The 22,919-nt window shown below is 36.2% G+C and overlaps 1 protein-coding gene across 3 annotated transcripts in view; it reads right to left on the bottom strand.

The window, feature by feature from the left end:
• PHTF2 (putative homeodomain transcription factor 2) overlaps positions 1-22,919 on the bottom strand; it is a 116,254-nt gene that overhangs the window by 73,417 nt on the left and 19,918 nt on the right. For all 3 annotated transcript variants that reach the window (XM_078060063.1, XM_078060062.1, XM_036100321.2), the window contains one exon: positions 13,459-13,538. In XM_078060063.1, coding sequence (XP_077916189.1) covers positions 13,459-13,503 — 45 coding nt within the window. In that variant the 5' untranslated portion in view covers positions 13,504-13,538. The remainder of the gene's footprint in view (positions 1-13,458; positions 13,539-22,919) is intronic.

Genomic DNA, 22,919 nt, shown 5'->3' with positions numbered 1-22,919 from the left:
TATTGAACTGTAACAAGAAGAAAACAAAGAAGGGAGATCATAGCAAATCTGAAAAATATTTAGGAGATAAATGTAGTGACAGAACAGTGACTGGAAAAACAAATTTAGATGGAACTTTCTGTGACTTCCCACAGCACTTTAAAAATAATTCTATTGGGGGCGCCTGGGTGGCTCAGTCGTTAAGCGTCTGCCTTCGGCTCAGGTCATGATCCCAGGGTCCTGGGATCGAGCCCCACATCGGGCTCCCTGCTCGGCCAGGAGCCTGCTTCTCCCTCTCCCACTCCCCCTGCTTGTGTTCCCTCTCTAGCTGCCTCTCTCTCTCTCTCTGTCAAATAAATAAATAAAATATTTAAAAAAAAATAATAATAATAATAATTCTATTGTAGCATTTACCATAAAGTCTAATAGTTATTTGCATTTTGGTTCCCCCATGATGCAGAGTTGTATTAAGATAAGTACTCAGTGCCTGATACATAGTAGGTGTACCACAAATGTTATTTAAGTATAGAGAGATGCAAATTTTACCAGGACATTATGTTTCTGGGGAGAGAGAGAGAGGGAGAGAGAAAAAGAGAGAGTGTCTTGGTAATAAAAGTCTTTAATCCTAAAAGTCAAACTATACTGATAAAACTAAATGTACTGGGGCGCCTGGGTGGCTCAGTCATTGAGCGTCTGCCTTCGGCTCAGGTCATGATGCCGGAGTCCTGGGATCGAGCCCCGCACCAGGCTCCCTGCTCAGTGGGGAGTCTGCTTCTCCTTCTCCCTCTGTCTACCACTCTGCCTACTTGTGCTCTCTCTCTGTCAAATAAATAAATAAAATCTTTAAAAAAAAAAACAAAAAACAAAACTAAATGTACTGAATTTTCCCTATATGAAGTCAATATAATAAGGCTTCACCTAGCAATTTCCTTAGTTTTCTACCAGTAAATAAAAATAAATCATATAAGAAAGTACTACATTATCCATAAAGCAGTACTAAAAACATATCCTGCTGTCTACCATTTTGAGATTGCAAAAATAAGACCTCATCTTCTCATTTCCTAAAGTTCTAAAAGAATTAAATTTTAATAAGGCCACCTGACTTTCTCTTTATAATACTGTCTTTTCCCTGGTTACAGCCACATACCAACCCATTTCTCCATAAACAAGGTAAACCAGAACTCTTTACCTGTATTTCTAATCCCATCATGGGGTGGGGTAGGGAAGACACTAAAGACAGAAAGCAAACTAAAGATGCACTTTAAATGAACAAGTATGACATATCCATTTGATAAGGATATTAATTTTAGGCAAAAATTTGAATGAATACAACTTAAATGCTTAAGCTGTATACTTTGTTCAGCATTTTATTCTTATGAATCAATCCTTGGTACTGAATTAACAGCTTTCATTTGAATAAACTCTTCGGGCCATATGGCAAAGAGCAATTTAGCTTCTAAGTCACTCTGTTAAACAGCATTTATAAATGTTATTCTTTGTGGAACTATAAACATACAGCAGGTTAACACCAGTGCTGTAGACACTCTCAGGCCTTTTCAAAGCTGGTACATTTGCCTAATTTTAGGCAGTCAGTGGCAACCTACCAACTTATTTCACCACTATGTCTGTTACCACGGTTAAAGACAAACTGACTGCAAGATATTTGGAATATAACTGGCAAACATTATATCCTTGACTAACATTTCTATTTTAAATGTATTCATCAGAAAATGAAAATGGTTAGAAACTAGTTTTCCAGTATGTCATAAAATAATTTTCTTCCCAACTCCCAAGAGATATACAAAGTTTTATCCATTAAGAACTTCAACTCTAGTCAAATAACACCGTTTCTTGGATTTTCTCATACCTGTGTAAACAACTACTTTAATTATTAGGCCCTGTATATGGCAACTGCTGTAGGCAAATAGATGTTTCCTTTTAATGGAATAACTTACTCCATTTATCCAAAAGAAAAAAAAAAGTCATAAGCAAATAAGAAAACCACAGCATTTCAAAGAAGTTATGTAGTATATACAAATTCCTACTTCTGACGTATCAAAGTATTTGCAAAACAAAAACAAAAATCTTCTATTACCAAATACTCAGTTTCTAAAGAGGACAAACATAAATAATAACTATTGAGGTGTTTATGTATTCACGGTATCTAAACATGGTAAAAAGATGTTGCAAAAACTTTAAAAATAGATAAAGAATTTTCTACTGAACGTGTTTTTGTAAAACCAGTACTTTTATACTCAGGAGTACTGAATATAGGTCCCTTTGCAGTCTGTAAACATTACTGGGTAGCAACCCAGAAGGACACTGCTAGGGAACAGTGCAAGGTATTTTTTTTTTTTTCTATTTTTTCCATTTTCTTTACCCATGGGAGTTGAATTGGCTATCTCAATTAAGTATAGGTTCTGCTCATTAAAAAAGTGAAATTCTATAACTCATGGTACAGCTGACAAGATCTCTAGACTAGATTTAAAAAACAAAACAAAACCTTGTTCCCTTATCTCTCAGTGTCCTCACCTGTAAACTCAAAATATTAGAATGGTTACTTTCTAAGGTCTTTTCTCTCTCTACATTTCTGATTCCTTGGTAAGAAGCTAGATTCTAGCACCAAGCAACCTCAGGTATAGCCTCAGGTGAAGAGATATGGAAGGAAGGAAGGAAGGAAGGAAGGAAGGAAGGAAGGAAGGACGGACGGACAGGAGGGAGGAAGGAAGGAAGGAAAGAAGGAAATGAAGGTTTCTCAACCATTTAAGGATCTGTCTGAAAAATCCGTTCACTGGAGTACTTGAATTTTTACCCAAATTGAAATTCCCTTGAGCTTTCCCTCAGGTTTTGCTTCAGGGCAATGCAATTAATTTACCTACAATTATACTACTTGATTAAACAACAAATGGAGATAAGTCCATAGAAATGAAAATTCACAGCAATGGAAGAGAGATAAATCACAATGCATTCTACACCAAAGCTGTAATTAATAAAAACAACCACTGCTCAGGAAAATATTAGAAAAGGCAATTTCTATTCCATTTGCAGTGAAAGTTAAAGAACTTTTGGAAAGAGTCAAAAATAAAACAAAGTTTGGTCATTTAAGGAAAGATACCCAGAAAATTCACCAAATAGTGCAGTGTGTGTTTGCAAATACTACGTAAAGCTAGGTGGTATTAAACTTAAGAAACTGCACCTGTCCTTCTCTATATTTAATCTATCCACTCTTTTTTAAAGATTTTATTTATTTATTTGAGAGACAGAGAAGAGCACAAGTGGGGGTGGGGCAGAGGGAAATGAAGAGGGACAAGCAGACTCCCTGCTGAGCGCAGAGCCTGACAGGGCTGATCCCAGGACCCCAAGACCATGACCCTAGCCAAGTCAGATGCTTAACCAACAAAGCCACCTAGGTGTGCCTAATCTATCCACTTTTTAATGTATCATTTGTTTTGTTCCTTCCCAAAGCACCTCTCTTTGCCATGAAAGAAAATAATGATCTCAAACACATAATGACACAGGTTGAGCAAAAAACTATTTGTGCTAGAAATTAAAGCAAAGGATAAGGGAAAGAGCAATTAAATTCAAGTACAGAATTCTCAAAAATACAAAAAAATTTGATGTTTTTCTATTTTAATAGACACAAAATGTTCAGTTTAGAAGAACTACTAACCAAAACCTTTAGTTATCCAAATATATTATTAATATCAACACTCCATATTTAATGAAAGAGAACAGAGGGCAGAGGAATTGCTATTCAGCAATATTTATTGAACACATACTATACACCAACAATGTACTTGGTATTAATATGTTATCTCATTTAATTATCATAGCTATCTTTAAGGATTCTCATCTCAACAATATAAACAAATTAAGCTCAGTAAAGTTAAGAAACTAACTCAAGCTTAGCAAATAAAAATGAAATCAGTTAACCTAAAATCGTTCAGGAAAGCCAAATATGTCCTCCAGCACATAATCAGTCTAACGTGTTGTACATATTTAGCCCCAAATACAAAATCCTGAAGCATCAAAGAGATAGAGGATTATTCAAAAGTCTGTAGCAATTACTGGAAAAAATAGAAAAAAATATGTTCTTGTACATTTGATTCAATAAGAGTTTCAATTTTTCAAACTTCATACTTTAACTCAACTGCTATAATTTTATATCTGGAACAATAGATTAATATTTAATACACATTTAAATATTTACTTTTACATACAATATTGTTTGGTTCAAATAGAAACAATTGGTATTTTAAGAGACAGTCAAAAATTTATCAAAAAGTAGATCTGACGACCCTCAAGGACTAGAATATTGAGAAATATACACTGTGATATAATTTACATGCACTTTTTTAAAGGGAAAGAATATTATTATTATTTATAATAAGACACTAAACCTCATATAATTAGATTAAATAAAGAACATAAATATCTATGTATTTAATAAGAACTAGATGCAGAAAATTGTGCCTAATTCTACTACAAACTTATTCCTTAACATTTCATATAGGAGGAACTAAGTAAATCACAACCTTAACTTTTAAGAATATGAAGACAATACTGAGGATCCTGATCTTCTTTTACTCAGTCCAATACTGGTGGTCTAGGATACAGCTACACAGAAGGACATAAAGCTACACATCTCCACATGGAATCCACTCAAACCAATCCAATCATACGCTTTAGACATACTTCCGTAGTGGGGAAAACAGTATCCCACAAAAATTCATGTCTGCCCAGGACCTTGGAATGTTACCTCATTGAGAAATAGGGTCTTTGCAGATGTAATTGGTTAAGGATCTCAAGATGAGATCATCCTGGATTTAGAGTGGAACTAAATCCATTGACTGGTGTCCCTGTAAGAAGAGTGAAGGAGGCAACGTGAAGATGGGGGCAGAGACTGGAATGATGCATCAGAAAGCCAAGGAACACCAAGGATTGTGTTCACCAGAAACTAGAAGAGACGCATGAGGCAATTTCTCCCTCAAGCCTCCCTATAGAGGGAACCAACCCTGCTGACACTTTGATTTTGGACTTCTGGCCTCCTGAACTGTGAAAAAAATTAATTTCTGCTGTTTTAAGCAATCTAGTTTGTGGTCCTGTGTTATGAAAGCCCCAGGAACCTTATAAAACTTCTTTTAATATCTTGATATAGCCACTAAGTTAAGTCATTTCATTATCATAATAAATGAAACCTAAAAATAGAAACAGAAGCACTCTGAAAAATAAATGCTATTTAAATGTGTGGTGGTACTATCATCATCACTGTCATTACTGTTGTTAAATCAATAGATATGTATATATAATACTAATCATCTTAAAAGAAGATGTATACCTCCCCACGTTCACATCAGAAGTCATCTAAAAAAAAATTCTCAAATCAAATAAGGAAATTTTATAGAAGTTTCTTCAGTTCATTTTTCAAAGCAACTTTGGTACAGAAGGAAGAATGACCTGAAAGTCAGTACACCGAGTTTTGGCTTTATTACTAATTCATGACTGTGATCAAGTTATTAGATCTACAGGCATCAGGTTTCTTATCTATAAAGCAAAAAGTTTAACAGAAACTAGATGATCTCTAAAGTCCAACTACTGTGACTACTGCACAGCATAGTTCTTTCTTCCTTGCAAACAAAACTGAAACTCAAATTATTTATGCTAGAAATAGCCAACCTGGGTGCCCTTCAAAAAAGAAGAAAAAAAGAAAAAAAAGAAAATTAAGAGAAAAAAAAAAGGTTTGTTTATGCTTTAATGGCTGTCTTGCCCTTCAAAAAAGAAGAAAAAAAGAAAGAAAAGAAAATTAAGATAAAGAGCCAACCTGGGAATGGATGAAGGTGGAAAATTAAGAACTTCATGACTAAAATGGGGAGAAAAATCTTAAGTGAAAAGGCAAATATTTTAGTAACTAAACTAAACAATCTATTTCTGGTAGGACAAGTCTTGTTTTTGGCAAGTAAGTGACATGAAAAAGGAAGAAATGGAAAACATGACTGGTGACTACAGCAAAGACAGCTGGGCTTCATAAATTACACTTAATCATGACTTTACTGTGTGAGTGTTAGACGCAAACATCAACAAATACCCGCTGTTCTCACACTGAGTATTAGAAGCCTGACATTCTAGGTTTTTCATTTACAAGTAAGAGCAAGGATCTTTTTTTAGCCTCATAAGAATTTTTAGAATCCATGAAATAAGTCTGAGGAGCAATTCATCTGATAAGTAAGGGGAATATGAAGTAAGAGTAATTGAAACAACTTTCATTTACTGAAGGCTTACCCTGTGGAGCACTTGGCTTAATACTTTACATATATCATCAATTAATCCTCAAATAAGTACAAAAAAATAGCATTTATATATATGAAGAAAGTAAAACTCAGAGATATTGAGCAACCTGTCCAAAATCATACTGGCTTCCAAGAACAAGGATTCAAATCTCAGCTTTCCAACCCCAAAACCTATGTTCTTGTTACCCACTAAGATACACTGCCTCGTATAGTGGTCACCCTCAAACAGGGCAGGTTGTGACTGAAAGGGCGAGGAAGGCTTTGCAGAGCTCATAACATGGTTTCTTGACCTGAGTGAGTTCTGTTTCACAAACAGGACACAAACAGGTGTTCAGTTGGTCAAAATTCATGAAGCTGAAAGCCTAAAATCTGTGTGAGCTTCTGAGTATGCTGTACCTCAGTAAAATGTGTATATATTGCCTCTGCATTAGTCAGAACTCTTTTACAAGTAAAACTCCAACTCACACTAGCATCAACAAAAAGGGAGGCTTTATTGGCTGACATGGCTAAACAACTCAAAGTTCAGGGGTAGAGTGAATGTCAGGGTGGAGTGAATCCAGGGACTAGAGCACCATGGTGGCCTGTGGTGTCTCTTTTTTCCCAATTCCTGACCTACTCTGGGGCTGTCTCATTCTCTTCTGGCTGCTGATTTTCATCCTTCTAGCTCCCTAAAAGAAGTAAAAAGGTCTTTTCAATCAGCTCTAATTAAAAAGAAAATGGTCAGGGGCAGCTGGGTGGCTCAGTCGGTTGGGTGGCCAACTCTTGATTTCCACTCAGGTCATGATCTCAAGGTCGTACAATTGAGCCCCCTGTCAGGCTCTGCGCTGGGCCTCGAGCCTGCCTGGGATTCTCTCTCTCCCTCTCCCCCGCCCCTACCCTCCACGCCCAGCGCATGCCCATGTGCACTCTCTCTCTAATTAATTGAAAAAGGGTTTGTAGAAGGACAGTTGGGTCATCAGATATACCTGGGCCAATTACTATGGCCAAGGAGATGAGGTACCATCTCTGGTCTTATCTTAGCCATATAGCCACCTCTTTGGCCAGATGGAAGGAGGAATACGTGCACTATAAATATGGTTATTAAAGAAACTGTTCAGTACACAAAACCACTCTAAATCTTCATCAATTATATCCTAACTCATAAAATACATAACTAATATTATTTTTAAGAGTGATGTTTCGTATTTATTAAACAATTCATAAACCACTTTAAAAATTTTTTTAAAGATCATAGTTAAAATAGATTTACTCCTTCATAACCCTGTGAGGCACATAGGGGAACCATGACTATCTTCAGTTTACAAAAGAAGGAACTGAGGCTCAGGAGATTAAGTAACATGTTCAATATTACAAGCTGATAGATGTCACAACATCAAATACAAGTGTTCTTTCAACCATAACATACTATGAGTCACAGTAGTCTAAAATTACATTAAAGACTTAATAGTACATATGAGAACACGGTTCAAGAAAAAGAATTAGGGTGCCTGGGTGGCTCAGTCGTTAAGCGTCTGCCTTCGGCTCAGGTCATGATCCCAGGGTCCTAAGATCGAGCCCCGCATCGGGCTCCCTGCTCTGCGAGAAGCCTGCTTCTCCCTCTCCCACTCCCCCTGCTTGTGTTCCCTCTCTCACTGTGTCTCTCTCTGTCAAATAAATAAATAAAATCTTTAAAACAAAAAAGAAAAAATTAATAGAGAACATATAATAAACCCATTTGTCTGAGGCTCAGTACTTCTATTTTGGTAAGCCTTAATTTGCTATCTACTACTATAACCATTCAGAGGCAAAAGAGGACTGCATGGGAATCAACATCCCATTAGAATGCATTTCTTGTATATAACTTAGAACACTTTCAGCTGCAAGGAAATAAAACTCCAGCTCAAGTGACTGAAAAAATAAGGTATTTCTTAACTCTCACAATAAGAAGTTCCTAAGTAGGACATTTCCCGAGTTAATTCTGTGGCTCAAAAATCCTGAAAACTCAGGTTCTTTCCATCTGTCACCTTTGCCATCCCCAGCCTGCTGACAAGCTCCCCTCATGGGAGCAGGTCACTGTGACAGCTTCAGGCAGCAGAGCCTCACCCACCAATGTCCAGAAACAGGCAACAGACCTTCTCTCTCTCTCTCTTTTTTTTTTTTAAGTAGGCTCCACACCCAACAGGGCTTGAACTCACAACCTTGAGATCAAGAGTCACATGCTCCACCAACTCAGCCAGCCAGGTAACCCCAGACCTTCTCTTTCATTTCATTTATTTACCTATGTTGAATTAGTTCATGAATGTAAAGCAATTAGAAAATGCCCTGGTACACAATAAATGTCATATAACTTTTGCTATTATTATTGTTGAGTCTCTTTTTAAGAGATGGCAGACTTGTCCCAGAAGCTTCACATCTCCTAAGCCAGAATTGGAATACATGACCCTTTCTTTCTTTTTTTAAAGATTTATTTATTTATTTTAGAGAGAGAAAGCACGCATGCAAGAAAGAGCATGAGAGGGGGTAGGGGCAGAGGGAGAGAGAGAATCCCAAGCGGACTCTGTGCCGAGTGTGAAGCCCGATGTGGGGCTCGATCCCACCACCCTGAGATCATGACCTGAGCCGAAATCAAAAGTCGGATCCTTAACCAGCTGAGCTACTCAGGCGTCCTAAAAGCTGAAATTTAATACTTCTTTAAGGTTTATTTATTTATTTTAGAGAGAACTCGCGAGAGAGCTTGCAAGCGAGGGGAGGGGCAGAGGGAGAGAATCTTTAAGTAGACTTCCTGCTAAGAGCAAAGGACTTGATCTCAGAACCCATGAGATTATGACCTAAGCCGAAACCAAGAGTCAGACACTCAACTGACAGCCACCCAGGCGCCCCAAGACATAACACTTAATCATCTGTGCAACTCTGAAACGCTCTATGTAGATACTTAGTACACACACACACAAAACTGAACTTTACTAAAAACGTAGAGAATTTCAAGTGTCAGTCAAGTTGATGTTACTCAGGCTAGTTTCTCATTTAAAACTAAACATTAAATGAATCCCACTGTTAGCTTATATTTAAAAGCCACTAGGCATATTCATTCAAACTTTCTTGCTGGATATTGACTCCATAAAGGTAAGGACCAAGATCTGTATCATACAGTTCTTTCTCATTTCTACAGATGAAGTTAGATTTGAGGGTTATTTCTGGGCCACCCTTCTCTTACGTATTCACCTTCTGAAAATAAAACCTCATTCTCTCATAATTTGACCTGCGTATTTACAACGAAATCCTATGGGTCAACATCGTAGTGTGTCAATATCTTTGAAACCACATAACTCCAGGCCCCTATTTAGAATGACTTCCAAAAGACAAATAATCCCCTCTCCTTAGGAACAAGAAACTAGAAATATGAAAGCACAGTATTATGTTATAAAAAACATTTAACAGCCCTATATTAACAAACTATTCTGGTTTCTCCTAATTCCATTCTTGAAGCATTAATTGTTCCTCCGAATTAATGACTGAAAATTATTTTGTTTCAACAGGAACTTTCAAATTATTCATGACTCTGGATGGCTCTAATAGTACAAAATGAAGTTTAAAATCAGATGTTAAAGAACTTTTAAAAATCTCAAAATAAATAATGCACAGAATAATTTGTTAAAAGGTATCTGATATCTAATTAGATCTTCTACACACATTTTAATACTTTAAAAATTTTTGTTTTTATTTTCTCTTGGAAATTTCACATCTGATATTAGAGTTCATGGTCACAACAGTCTACAAATCAAGTCATGGTCTTTCAGGTTAGCTAGTGCTCAGTACTAAAAAAATATAAATATGTCACCATTTTCTAGTGGGAAAGGTGACACTAAAGTGAATTACAACTAAACATATATACATATATATGTTTTTTTTTTCAAGAAAATTCAAGGTGAACATTGCTTGGTTTTTATTTATAGTGATACTAAGCTGAATACTATCAAATGGTAGTCACAAAATCAAAGAATGTTCAAATACTAATGTTTCAAAAATTATTTAATCTAAGACTTATGAGGTTCAAATCAGATGTGAAATTTTGTTGTGTTTATATATTATATACACTTTTCTGGAAATAAGATCCTGAGAACTTGGAAATTTCATCACAATTTCAAAGGGATGCATGACTGAAAAGAGGCTGAGAACTTTATCAAGTTAATGTAGAGAGTGGTAAGTGAACCTCAAAGAAATGAAATGATTTGCCCATGGTCAAATAATCAGCAAGTATCAGCATCAGTACCCAAGCGTTCTTTGCACTGAAACATAACCCCTTCTAAAAGACTTTTTAAATAAACATACATTTAAGAAAAAAACAAGTCTGTATGACCTAAGAGCAGTGAAAGGAGCTCTCAGGCTGATGATAAAAGGGAGTAATACCAAGATGGCAGATGAGAGGTGTAACATGCTAACAACCCCCCCAGCATGGAGCATGGGGCAGAGTTCTAGGAGGCCATTCCCAAGGCGGGGGGGGGGGGGGAAGGAACTACTGGAGTTAACTACGGGAGTACTTGAATGTGAGAGACTACAACAAAAGGAGTTTTATAGTTCTATCAGAGACTTTGGAGAATTAGAAAAATCAAGCCAAAGGGGAAAAAAGTTGCAGACAGAAAATATCATAGTATATTACATGACACAGTTCTAAACAACGAAGGCTGCATACTGATTTCACCAAAATTTGTAGTCATTTGGGAGGATTGGGGGAAGGAAGACTGGGGCTAAATCTTTATCATACAGTCAGAAGTCAACAAGTAACATCTATAATGAAATAATCAAGAAAAAGCAAGGTTTAAAAACATAAAGCAAATACCATTTAAAAAAAAAACAATCAATATAATTTAACAGGGCACTACTGCATTTTGAGCAGGGCAATTCTCTGTTGTGTGGGGCTATGTTAGAGCACAGATAAGCAAGCTAAGACCTGTGGGCCAAATCTAGCCCACTGCCTGTTTTTGTAAATTATTTAAATAGAACACAGTCGTCCCCATTCATTTCATTTACTTACATACTATCTATGGCTGCTTTTGTACTATAAACCAGCAGAATTGAGTAATTGTCACAGAAACCCTATGGCCCTCAAAGCCTAAAGTATTTACTATATGGCCCTTTACGGAAGAAATTCGCCAACCCTAGTTTAGAGTATTGTATTACATTTAGTATCTTTTTTTTTTTAAGATTTTATCCATTTATTTGACAGAGAGAGACACAGCGAGAGAGGGAACAGAAGCAGGGGGAGTGGGAGAGGGAGAAGCAGGCTTCCTACTGAGCAGGGAGCCCGATGTGGGGCTCGATCTTAGGACCCTGGGATCATGACCTGAGCCGAAGGCAGACGCTAACGCCTGAGCCACCCAGGCGCCCCGACATTTAGTATCTTTGATTTCCAACCCACAATGTCAGCATTCCCCCAAAAGTAATTATGAAAACCAAAACTTCACACCCCATATTTGCAACCCATCCTTCCTAATTCCCTACCAGGGATGAGGAGTAGAACTTTGGTTTAAGCTATAGAGAATTTAAAATAATTGCCTCTGGGGAGCAAAACTCCAGAGGTTGGGTAAGGATAGAGAAAGGCAGTATTAGTAGCTGCTATTTTTTTTTAATAGGCCTTAAAACAGTAATATTTCAAAGTATTCACATGTATTTCTTCAAGAAAATTAAACTTAAAAGCACAATTAAAAAACAATAAAAATCTGGTTAATAGTTCTGGTGGCTCACTAACATAAAACGTGTGATCACATTTGCTAGATACAATCTGTGACATCTGTAATGGTTGCTCTGGAGAATTTTTTGGTTGCACATATCCAAAGCTGCTAGGTAAATGACCCTCAGATAAGAAGGGTATTAGTGTACTCACTGAATGCAAGTATAATATTTCAAACCCTCTGTTACCAAGAAAGGTCAACCAAGGATGTTCTACAAATGATCTTCAGTGAAGTTCAAAATGTTTAACATAAAAAGCCAAATAGATTAGATGTTCAATAAGCATTACTAACTCTCATAAGTAGACAATAAGAGAAACGCTTTCAAAAATCTATGTAGGAAATACAAAATAATTTTTAGTTTTATTTAATTCACTTTTAAGCTGACTGGAGTTTAAAGGCAAAGATGACACTAACATAGAGCTACAAAAGACTAAATTAATAGTATGATCAACGTCAGTACTTCTGAATCAGTACTGTGTATGAAACGTGATAGTGTGTATCTGTGGTATGTTCTACACAGAAAAGAAATAACACATCTAAAGATGGACTGTATTCTTAGGTTTGTTTAATCTTTAAAGCACTCTAATTACCACTTCCAATTCAACTAAATTTACAAATTGTTTGATTTTACCCCCCATGGGAAAAGCTTTCAATATATAAATAATTATATTTTGTGAATAGGGACCTGAAGAATAAGGCACCAAAAATGTTTTAAAGTATGAAAAGAAACATAATTCACTACATACACTAAAAATTGAAAATACCACATATAACAACATACATTTTAAAGAGTGTAAACAACACTCCTCAGGAGTAAACTCTCCTACACAAGTACAGTAAATACTGTATTTTCAAAAAAGTAATTTATTCTCTTTCACTTCATAAAAAATTACTTTGCAAAACTTATTTTGAAACGTATAGGATGACACAGCTAGTTAAGTAGTTATGACAACTAATCCTAAAACATCAAAATAAACATTTTAATATTTTGGTTTGAAAAATACAGTCCTCAAAGGTTTATTTTACTGAAAAGATTCAGCTGTTGAATTGTAACTTACAAGAAACAGATTAAGACTATAGTTTCTCGATATAAAACAGTTATAAAATTATAACAGCTCTTCTAACGTAGCTATAAAAGAAATTAATGCAAGAAAAAAGTAATGCTTTTATAAAATGCTAACTATATTCAAAATCCTGGAAATTTGGCTTATATTATAGCTGAAAATAATTAATCTAGCTACTTTAATAATGTGGAATAAAAAGTGGAGGAAAAAATAGTGTTAAGCATCATCTTTCTAACTTCTTTAGAAGTAAAATTAGCACAAAGGAAACCAAAATGCTCCCCCTTCCACTTGAAAGATCCTGAAATCTATTTGTCATTATTTCAGGTAATATTTGACATAATTCCATGGCACCAAAAGAAAAAGTACACATTTTCAGAATAAGAATATTTAGAAGGTTGAAAACTTTGACTATGAACTTACCTTCTTTTGATACCAGACTATAGCATCTGTGACTTTGGACGCCATTTATTCCACTGAAATCACACATTCGTCATTTTAGGCTGTGCAAGAGAGAAAAACACACAGACGACTTTACTTCCACCTTCCAAAAGGAGACTGAACAACATGCGTATATAGCACTCTGGTTACTTACAAAGCAAAGGGTGTATGACTATACTTATATTACACCCTTCCTCATTACTAGTTTAGCAACAGGTTCTTCTTAAGCAAACAAAAATCAGTTGCCATAATAAAAGGATCTTGCTATGTGAGTTAAACACCCGAATTTTCTAACATGATGGATTTTTAAAAAATAAGCCTTTTAAATAAATTTCAGAATCTCCCAGGTTATACTGCAAATTCTTCATTTATAAATTCATATATAATAGAAATCAATTCATTCACTCCGTAACAGATCGGTTTTGCTATAGTTCCCATCTGGGAACTAACGCCAATTACCGTTGCTAAAGGATGGCTTGATAAAGATGCCAAAATTTATAATCATATTTAATGTTCCCTGGCACTCAGTAAACACCAATTTGAAGTAAAATCAAATAACTGGAAAAACTTAATTAATTTATGTTAAATACTAAACCAATATTAGAGTTAATTACACAGAAATAATTAATATTAAAGACTTCCCAGATATCACAGTTTGCTAATATTTAGAAATTTACCACAGACCATTTCATAGGCATCTTGTTTCTGTTTGCCTAAAACAGTTTTGCATACTAAACCTAATGGTTCCTTAGGCCTGGAAAGAATTAATTCCAGGCTGATTCCAGTTAACTCTGGAATACTTCTCCGGTCATAAGACCCGGCTGGCATGGAGGGCGTCTCTGGTACGGTGTTAGGGATGAGCCTAAACAGGTTCAAACGCAGACACTTGCCCCAGAACTCATTACAAACCAGGATCATCCAAGGCCACAGAGGATTTTGGAAAAATCCAGGGAGTAACGCACCGTAGTGAGCTGATCCTAGCACGCACGGATCTGTGACTGTACAGATGGATGCTACAGCTCCAGAGTTTGCCCAGAGTCCACAGAATACCAGAGGTTTATAAATCATTCTTGGAAGCATATTAGGATTCAAATTTAAAGAAAATTACTATCAGGAAGGTCAAATGTTCAGATGATCAATCTCTAAATAAAACTTAAGTCAGCATTTATTTGATGCCTGTATTTTTGACAGTGTTGTAAACCAGATTGTTTTATTACCTTTCCTAAGATAACAATTCTGTCTTTAACTGACAAAATTCAAGCAAACTAGGTTTTGAAATTCCCGACAAATGCCCTGGCATTTGTCACAGAAGGAGCATAGAGTCAAAAGACTTGGATTCAAATACTATCTAGTATATAATATTGAAGAAGTAATTTAGTCTCTCTAACCTCAGTTTCTTTCACTTGTACAATAGGAATAACTACCTATTCATCCCCTGGAGGGTTTCTGTGACTGATGAGATCTGATACACAAAATGCCTACCACAGTCCAGGATACACAGCAGCTGTTCAATTATAATTATTTTTATTATTAATTTTTATATTAAAAATTCTGCAAGCCAGGAACTGGGAAATATTTGTATTTCCTTTTTAAAACATTGCAAACGTTTTAGAAAAGGAATGCATGCAATCAGTTTTTGTTGACATTTAAAATAAAAATAGCCACCAGACTATCATAAAATCACAATGTCAATTCCCAACTATATGTACCTGGAGTATTTAGAGATTTCAAAGTTCACCTCCACTGAAGTTTCTCAGTCAGGTGTAGCTACTTTCATTTCTCCCACCAGTTGGGGAAGCTTTCCCTTACTGACTTGAAATCCCCCATTTTGGGTTTTCTGTCCTGGAGACCTCTGGGGGTAATTCATCAGCTTTAACACATTTCATCCCACAAGTTTTTTCCACTGATCTCCTACAGGACTGTTCATGACAACATTACACCTTCATTATATTTGTTGAGACACATGCTTGTCAAGACACATGTTTTCCAAACTGGTTAGAACTCTCCTTCTCCCCTCTCCTGCCACCCCCCTTGCCAAATGCAAACTACAAAAAAATGGTACAAAAACTATGAGAATATTGACTTTTCACTTTACCCTCCTTTCACTTCACCCAATCTTTACTGACAAAAATTCCAGATTATCTACCAAGATAAAGATCCTCTCTCCTAATCCCCCAAGAGTGTAAATAATATGCATTTCATATACAAAATGTAAAAGGATTTTTTATTCACTCCATGTATTAATTGTATGAGATATTTAACATATTTGGGGACTATTTAAGTGGGTACATATAAGTACTAATAATTTTTTAAAAAAGCTTCAATGGAAGTGAGGAAAACATTGCCTCCTTCAAATAAAATGATCTTTTATTATCTTTTAAGGTAATTTTTAATACACTTTGGTTTATACCAAGCTACACTTAGAAATAAATTTTGAAAATCAACTATAATAGGACACAAGGTATATGGAATGTTATAAATATTTTATTTATATTTATTTGGATCTACAGAAGTAAAAATTCTATTTAAAAGAAACAACACAAGCCTTTCTTCAGTAATGGCAAGGTTTGCTCTGCAAACTCATTTAATAGTTTTTCCATTGTGTCAACCACCTTTCAGTGACACAAGTGGCTCATACCTATTTTTAAAACAGGCTTTACAGCATGCTGAGATAGTGTTCTGAATCAGACATCTGACAAAGCACACCCAGAGCCACCCAAATTTTACATGAATATAAATAACAAGCATAAGTCAACAAATGATTCCATGAATAATTAAGATTATTTCCAAAGCCTTTCCAACTTCTTTGATTCTGACAGTCCAGGAACACAGGTTTACAGTCTATTCTCATGACAGTTTGGACCAACTGTTTTAATGCTAAATTATGAAATTAAAATTAATTCACAGGAAAAAAAAAGAGCATAGAAAGCTTACTGGGTACCTTGAATTGTGAATCTTAATCTTTTTTGATCAACTGATCTGATAGAAGGATGGGTATTAAGATATAGAAATAATCCAATTATAAAACCACAGAGCTAACTGTAGGCATAATATTTAAATCTTGGTATAGACAGTTACTCTGAGCTAATTCTCTCCTTGACACTGCTTTAATCATTACTCCTTGTCAAAACATCTGAAATTATTCTTTACCATGTCAAGGACCAGACAAAATGCACTGATGATGTCAAAGCCCGGGAGGAGGAAAAGGAGGACTACAAGGAGATCGTATGTTAAGTCTGCCTTTATAAAATCTCACTATCAAACAGAGTAATACCCAGGGGTACTCTTTGTAGCCAAAGAAATGGTCACGTTTTTAACCATTCCCTATGTTAGAAAAAAAGGCAGTCTATCAAATACTACATGTTACAATGCACTTCTCTCATTATTCTGAAACAAATTTCTCCGTTCTAGTAACGACTCTCACTGTGCTCAGAAACAACTTATGTCTGTCCCTGACACTTGGCTTTTGCTGTTATTCTCATTCCTTTTCTCCACTCATCCATCCTCTTAAGTCAGTTCAAATCCTACTTACTCTAAGATGAAGCTTCCTACAAGTGTTCACTTGGGAAAGAAGTGTTGAAGCCTGATGGCTCTTCTAGCACTGATCTGTACTGATAAATCTGGTATTTAAATAAAAACGAGGGGTGCCTGGGTGGCTCAGGTCATGATCCCAGGATACTCTGCTCAGCGGGGAGTCTACTTCTCCCTCTCCCTGCTGCTCCCCCTGCTCGTGCTCTCTCTGTCAAGTAAATAAATAAAATCCTAAATAAATAAATAAATAAATAAATAAATAAATAAATAAATAAATAAGAAAAGCAGTATACCTACACGTCATTTGATTATATATAAACACCCTAGAGGGAAAAAAAGAGGCATCTTTCCTCCTTCATGATTCTAATCCTCCAGTACATTATAATATGCAGGAGAGGAAGTAGAGCAGAGAAAAGCTATGACTAAGTGTCAGGAGAATGGGTTCTAGATCCAAGTTCTGACATTAAATGCTATGTGCTTTTGAATAAGTTTCTGAGTTCTCTGGGCCTTAGTTTCTCACCTAAGAGAATGTTTGCCATCTAGTCAAACATTCCACAAATCAATAAAGGCTAACAATACCAATAACATACAGGAGTCTCTCTGAATTCCTTTACTAACTCACCCAAAAACACTACTATTAGTTAAATCAATGTTACATATACAGAACTTAATACAGCAGAAACTTTTAGAAAAAATGGAACACAGGTTATTTTTTTTTTAATTTTATTTTTTATTTATCAAAGAGAGAGAGCACAAGCAGGGGGAGCGGCAGGCAGAGGGAGAAGCAGGCTCCCCGCTGAGCAAGGAGCCCGATGTGGGACTCCAAGCCACCCAGGCATCCCGAACACAGGTTATTTTTAAAAGGTAGTTTATGTAAATCTCCTTAGGCCCTGATCTCGGTATTATTCTTTTCAACAACCTTAGATCACTCCCTACTGCCTTTAGAAAACTATTTAGACTCACTACCCTTTAGAATTATATTCAGACCTTCTAAAATCTCACCCTAACCTACTTACCAATATTACTGCTACCATCCATCTTCTCATACATCCTGTTTCAACCACACTACATTTCCCCTTTTTTTTTTTTTTAAGATTTTATTTATTTATTTGACAGAGAGAGGCACAGCGAGAGAGGGAACACAAGCAGGGGAAGTGGGAGAGGGAGAAGCAGGCTTCCCGCGGAGCAGGGAGCCCGATGTGGGGCTCCATCCCAGGACCCTGGGATCATGACCTGAGCCGAAGGCAGACGCTTAACGACTGAGCCACCCAGGCGCCCCCACACTACATCTCCTACACTTTCTACCTCTGTGCCCAAATTAACACGTCTTTCCAAAACACGAGGCATTTCCAGAAGGCCTCCTACATTCCACTTTCTCTACGAGTTTCTCCCAAATTCCTCCACTAAAGATTGCTTATCCTGTTCTATGTTCCCATTATACTTAATATATTGTTTTGTTTTTTATGTACTTGTTGATATGTGCCCCCATCCCATCCATAAATTTGAGAGCAGTCTAATGTCTTCGTTATCTCTGAATTCTTCTGTAGCTTTTTTGTATATATTAAACACAATGTTTACAAACCAAATTTAAAAATTGCTAGCCAAAATACCCTCACAGATGAACCAATTTAAGGACCAGAACTGAAAATTCTACCTGTTCCAACTCCTGTACTACCGCAACATGTGCATAAACACAAAAACACACTCTTTCCTAACACTAAGAGGTATAAAAATATTGTGGGGATGCCTGGGTGGCTCAGTCGTTAAGCATCTGCCTTCGGCTCAGGTCATGATCTCAGCGTCCTGGGATCGAGCCCCACATCGGGCTCCCTGCTCAGCGGGAAGCCTGCTTCTCCCTCGCCCACTCCCCCTCCTTGTGTTCCCTCTCTCGCTCTGTCTCTCTCTGTCAAATAAAGAAAGAAAACTTTAAAAAAATATATTGTGAAGTATAATAAATACGGCGGGTTTTCACTGACATGTCAATCAACCAATATATAACTATCTGTAGATTTAAAAAGTACAATGAAAAGGAGTTAAAGTCAAACCTGCCACATTGAGTCTAACTTCATTTCTAAATGCTAAAATTAAATATAACTCAGTTGCTTCCTCCACAGCTAAAATAACCAGTTTCTTTACTTCAGAAACTAGGAACAAAGCGGTCCTGTCCTTAAAAAGATAAGAAATGCTAAGGTTCAAATCAAAATTTTTATGCTGATACTGAAAACAGTGAAACTGTGGTAGAGGGAACATGGTATGGGCAAAAGGAAATCTACTAGTTTCAAGGCTGCTATTTTCTAATCATGTGACCTATAAATTGTTACAATTTCTTAGAAAGTTTTTAAGCTGGAATGAGGATATGATTTCATGGAAATGTTGTGAGGAATAAATACCACATACTACATGTTTAAAGTTGTTTTCAATCTTAGGATAGAAAAATGAAAAGCAAAATGAGGTCTAATAAAGAGCTATCTATTTCCTCTTACACCAACCAGTTCATAAAAAGAATATTTATAATTTTTATTTTCCTGCATGGCACCAATGTCTGTGTATTTTAGGCTAGAGGATAAAAGCTAATTGGAAAATTATAGGCAAGTAACTTCTCTCTAAAGCTGTATGTACAAAAACATTTTGGGCTATTGTGAAATCTAAGAGAATCTCTAGAGTTCTCATCTTCATACTACCCACAAAGACCTCTGTGAACTTCCTGATGGGTACAACCAACCCACCCTGTATGTCCTTTAATGCAACTTTGTAAATTTCAGGGTATCTTAACCTTAGCATATACCCACAACATCTCTACTATTTCTGAAGAATTCTTTTGTGCTTTTTAAAAAAAAAAAAACTTAATACTTTTATTTAACTGTTGTGCCACTTGGAAAAATCAAATAGTTACAATCCATTTAAATGGTTTAAATTCCTCATTTACTCCCAAGAAATTTTTGCCATCAACCAACCAGGCTCCATTCAAATATGGATATGTTATTATTGGCCTCTAGTAGAAACATTAACTAAGTAAGTGGTCCAGGTACTCTTTATCAAAATAATAATGCACTAAATAATATTCAAATGGCTTAAAAATTTAATAGATCTTAAAAATGATTTTACTTAGAGATTAAAAAATGTTAACTATACCTCATCAAAAATGCTATGAATAAAATTTGAAAATCATTACTTCAGAGATATTTAATCCAGTGTCTGATCATCTAATAAAAATACTTATTTACCAACATTACAAATACTGCACTATTCTAGGCATTGAGGATACAGTGAACAAGAAACAAGGTCCCTGCCATGATGAAACTTAACACTTCAAAGAGAAAAGATAGAAAATGAACAACAAACAAGATAATTTTGTGCTGAAGAAGTGCCAGGAAGGACATAGGGAGAGATGACTGGGATGCGGTGGGAAGTTTTGAAAACAGTGGTCAAAGAAGTCCCCGTGAGATGACATGGGAATTGAGATCTGAAGGATGAGAAGAGCCAACTACACAAAGAATTGAGAAAGGGCATCCTGAGCAGAGGGAGGAGCAAACACAAGACCTTGAGGTGGGAATGAGCTTGGTATTTTTAAGGAACAGAAAGGAAGCCAATGTGACACAAGTATAATGGACATAAGTGACAGTGGTTCAAGATGAAGTATGAAAGGGGGATGGGGGCATGGGATCACAGGTAGCTGGTCTTTGGAGTTCCTTTCTATTTGCTAGATGGGACGCCACCCAATTCAAGAATCACTGAACAAAGCCAACTGAATCTTTAAAATCACTCAGTTGAATTTTGTTTTTTAACAAAACTAACAACAGTTGCACTTTTACTTGTTAGTCCTAACAGAGGAAGTAAAGGGAAGACACCCAGTTTCACTTCTTATAAATTCAAGATACTAAACAGAAAATACAGGACCATAAATTAAGCACTTCTGTGAACCTGTTACAAACACCTCCAAGAAAAAAAAAAATGCATTTTCCCTCCTCAAATCAACTCCTTTTTTACTATCTACCCAATCTGCTCTTCAAGCACAGAACCCTAGAATCCTTCTTGTCTCTTTCCCTTTCCTACCACCACCCGTTCGGTATCTGGCACATAGGAACCATTTAGTAAATATGAAGGAATAAATTAATATAGTCTATTTGTCATACTGCCAAAAACACCTCTCATATAACCCCTCCCTGACCCACTAGCAGACCTGGTGCAAGTCCACATCTATTACCAGGACTATTCTAACAGCCTCTTAATACTTCTTCACTTTCTAAACTCCCGACCTCATCATGTCTATCTCCTCCTTAAAATTATCTAATGATTTCTCATTGCCGAAGAAAATAGTTTAATCAGTACAGTAGACAAAAGACCCTTTTTTTTAACAACCCAATCACAGATTTATCACCTTTACAATCAGTAGCATCCATCAGCTTTATCTTCTCCCATGCACAACCTCTCACCTACCCTCTCCAATCTGCCATCCATATACATATCCTACAATCTAGCCATGTGGGCTTCTGAATGGACCATACATTTTCATGCTTGCCTTCCAGTCCTTGCCATATTTTCTCTGTCTAAAATAACTTTCTCTCTGTTCTGACCTACTTGACAAGTCATATCAGATTCTTCTATGCCACAATCATCAGGAAATTAAATTATAAGAACATATCAGCAGTGGTGTTCAAATGACTTAATTACTTAAAGAGTAATTTTAGATTTAAGTATTTCAAACTAGCAGGGAAAAAAAGGCAGACTAAACACAGGCATCTAACTTTACTCCTTTACAATATATAACTGAAACTACAGCAAAGGCATACACATATAAGCACAGGGAGAATAGAAAGAAAACAAAAGATGGGTTAGCCTGGTGATGGGTATTAAAGAGGGCACGTACTGCATGGAGCACTGGGTGTTATATGCAAACAATGAATCATGGAACACTACATCAAAAACTAATGATGTAATGTATGGTGATTAACATAACATAATAAAATAAAAAAATAAAATAAAAATTAAAATGAAGCTTGAAATAAGATATACGACTAGTAAGTGACCTAGAAGATCTGAGACAGCAGAAAACAACAGTAGACCAAAGAGAGTATCAACCCAATTTACACCATAAAAACCAACAAATTTTCAAAGACTGTGGCACAGGTTCCACTGGAAGTGGGAATAAAGGTGGGACTGAAAGGAGGTCTAGTTGAAAGCTATTAAAACAGCAGATCCGCATTCTCACTGCATACCACTGTGTGACTATTTCTCCATGTTCCTGCAGATGACAAAGTCCTATGTGTATCTCTACAAAGACAGGTAAGTAAAATTTATCAACTAAAAAAGTTAAAAGGATTTGCCTCTGGAAAAGGGAAAATGTGGGTAAGGTGCTCTAGGGCTGTTATTTTTCCTAAACTTTGTATAACCATCTCTTTGTGGTATTTTGATTCATAGTAAGAAATGTAGTTGACCCTTGAACACAAGGGTTGGAGCACAGATCCCCCTGCAAAGTTGAAAATCCACATGTAACTTCTGACCTCCCCAACACTTAACTACTAATAGCCTGCTGTTGACTGGAAGCCTTACTGATAACATAAACAGTGGATTAACACAAATCTTGTCTGTTATATGTATCATATACTGTATTCCTACAGTAAAGGACACTAGAAAAAAGAAAATCATAAGGAAGAAAAAAATTACATTTGCAGTACCATATTTATGAAAAAAAATTTGCATATAAGTGTACTCACGGAATTCAAACCCCTGTTGCTGAAGGGTCAACTATATTTGGTCTTCGTTCCTATTACCAGCCCAGAGCTCTTAAAACCCTTTGAATTTCCTATGATGAGAGTGATAAAGGTGTGTTTTGTTGTAATAGGGTGACTTTTGGAAAGCACCTAAACAAGAGTACTGGCTGCCAGCGGAGTCAACCATGTGATTAAAGGGTT

The sequence above is a fragment of the Halichoerus grypus genome, chromosome 12 (genome assembly GCF_964656455.1).
Source record: "Halichoerus grypus chromosome 12, mHalGry1.hap1.1, whole genome shotgun sequence".
Classification (NCBI taxonomy): Eukaryota; Metazoa; Chordata; class Mammalia; order Carnivora; family Phocidae; genus Halichoerus; species Halichoerus grypus.
Note: the sequence above shows the minus strand (reverse complement) of the source record. Positions and strands in the feature narration are given on the sequence as shown.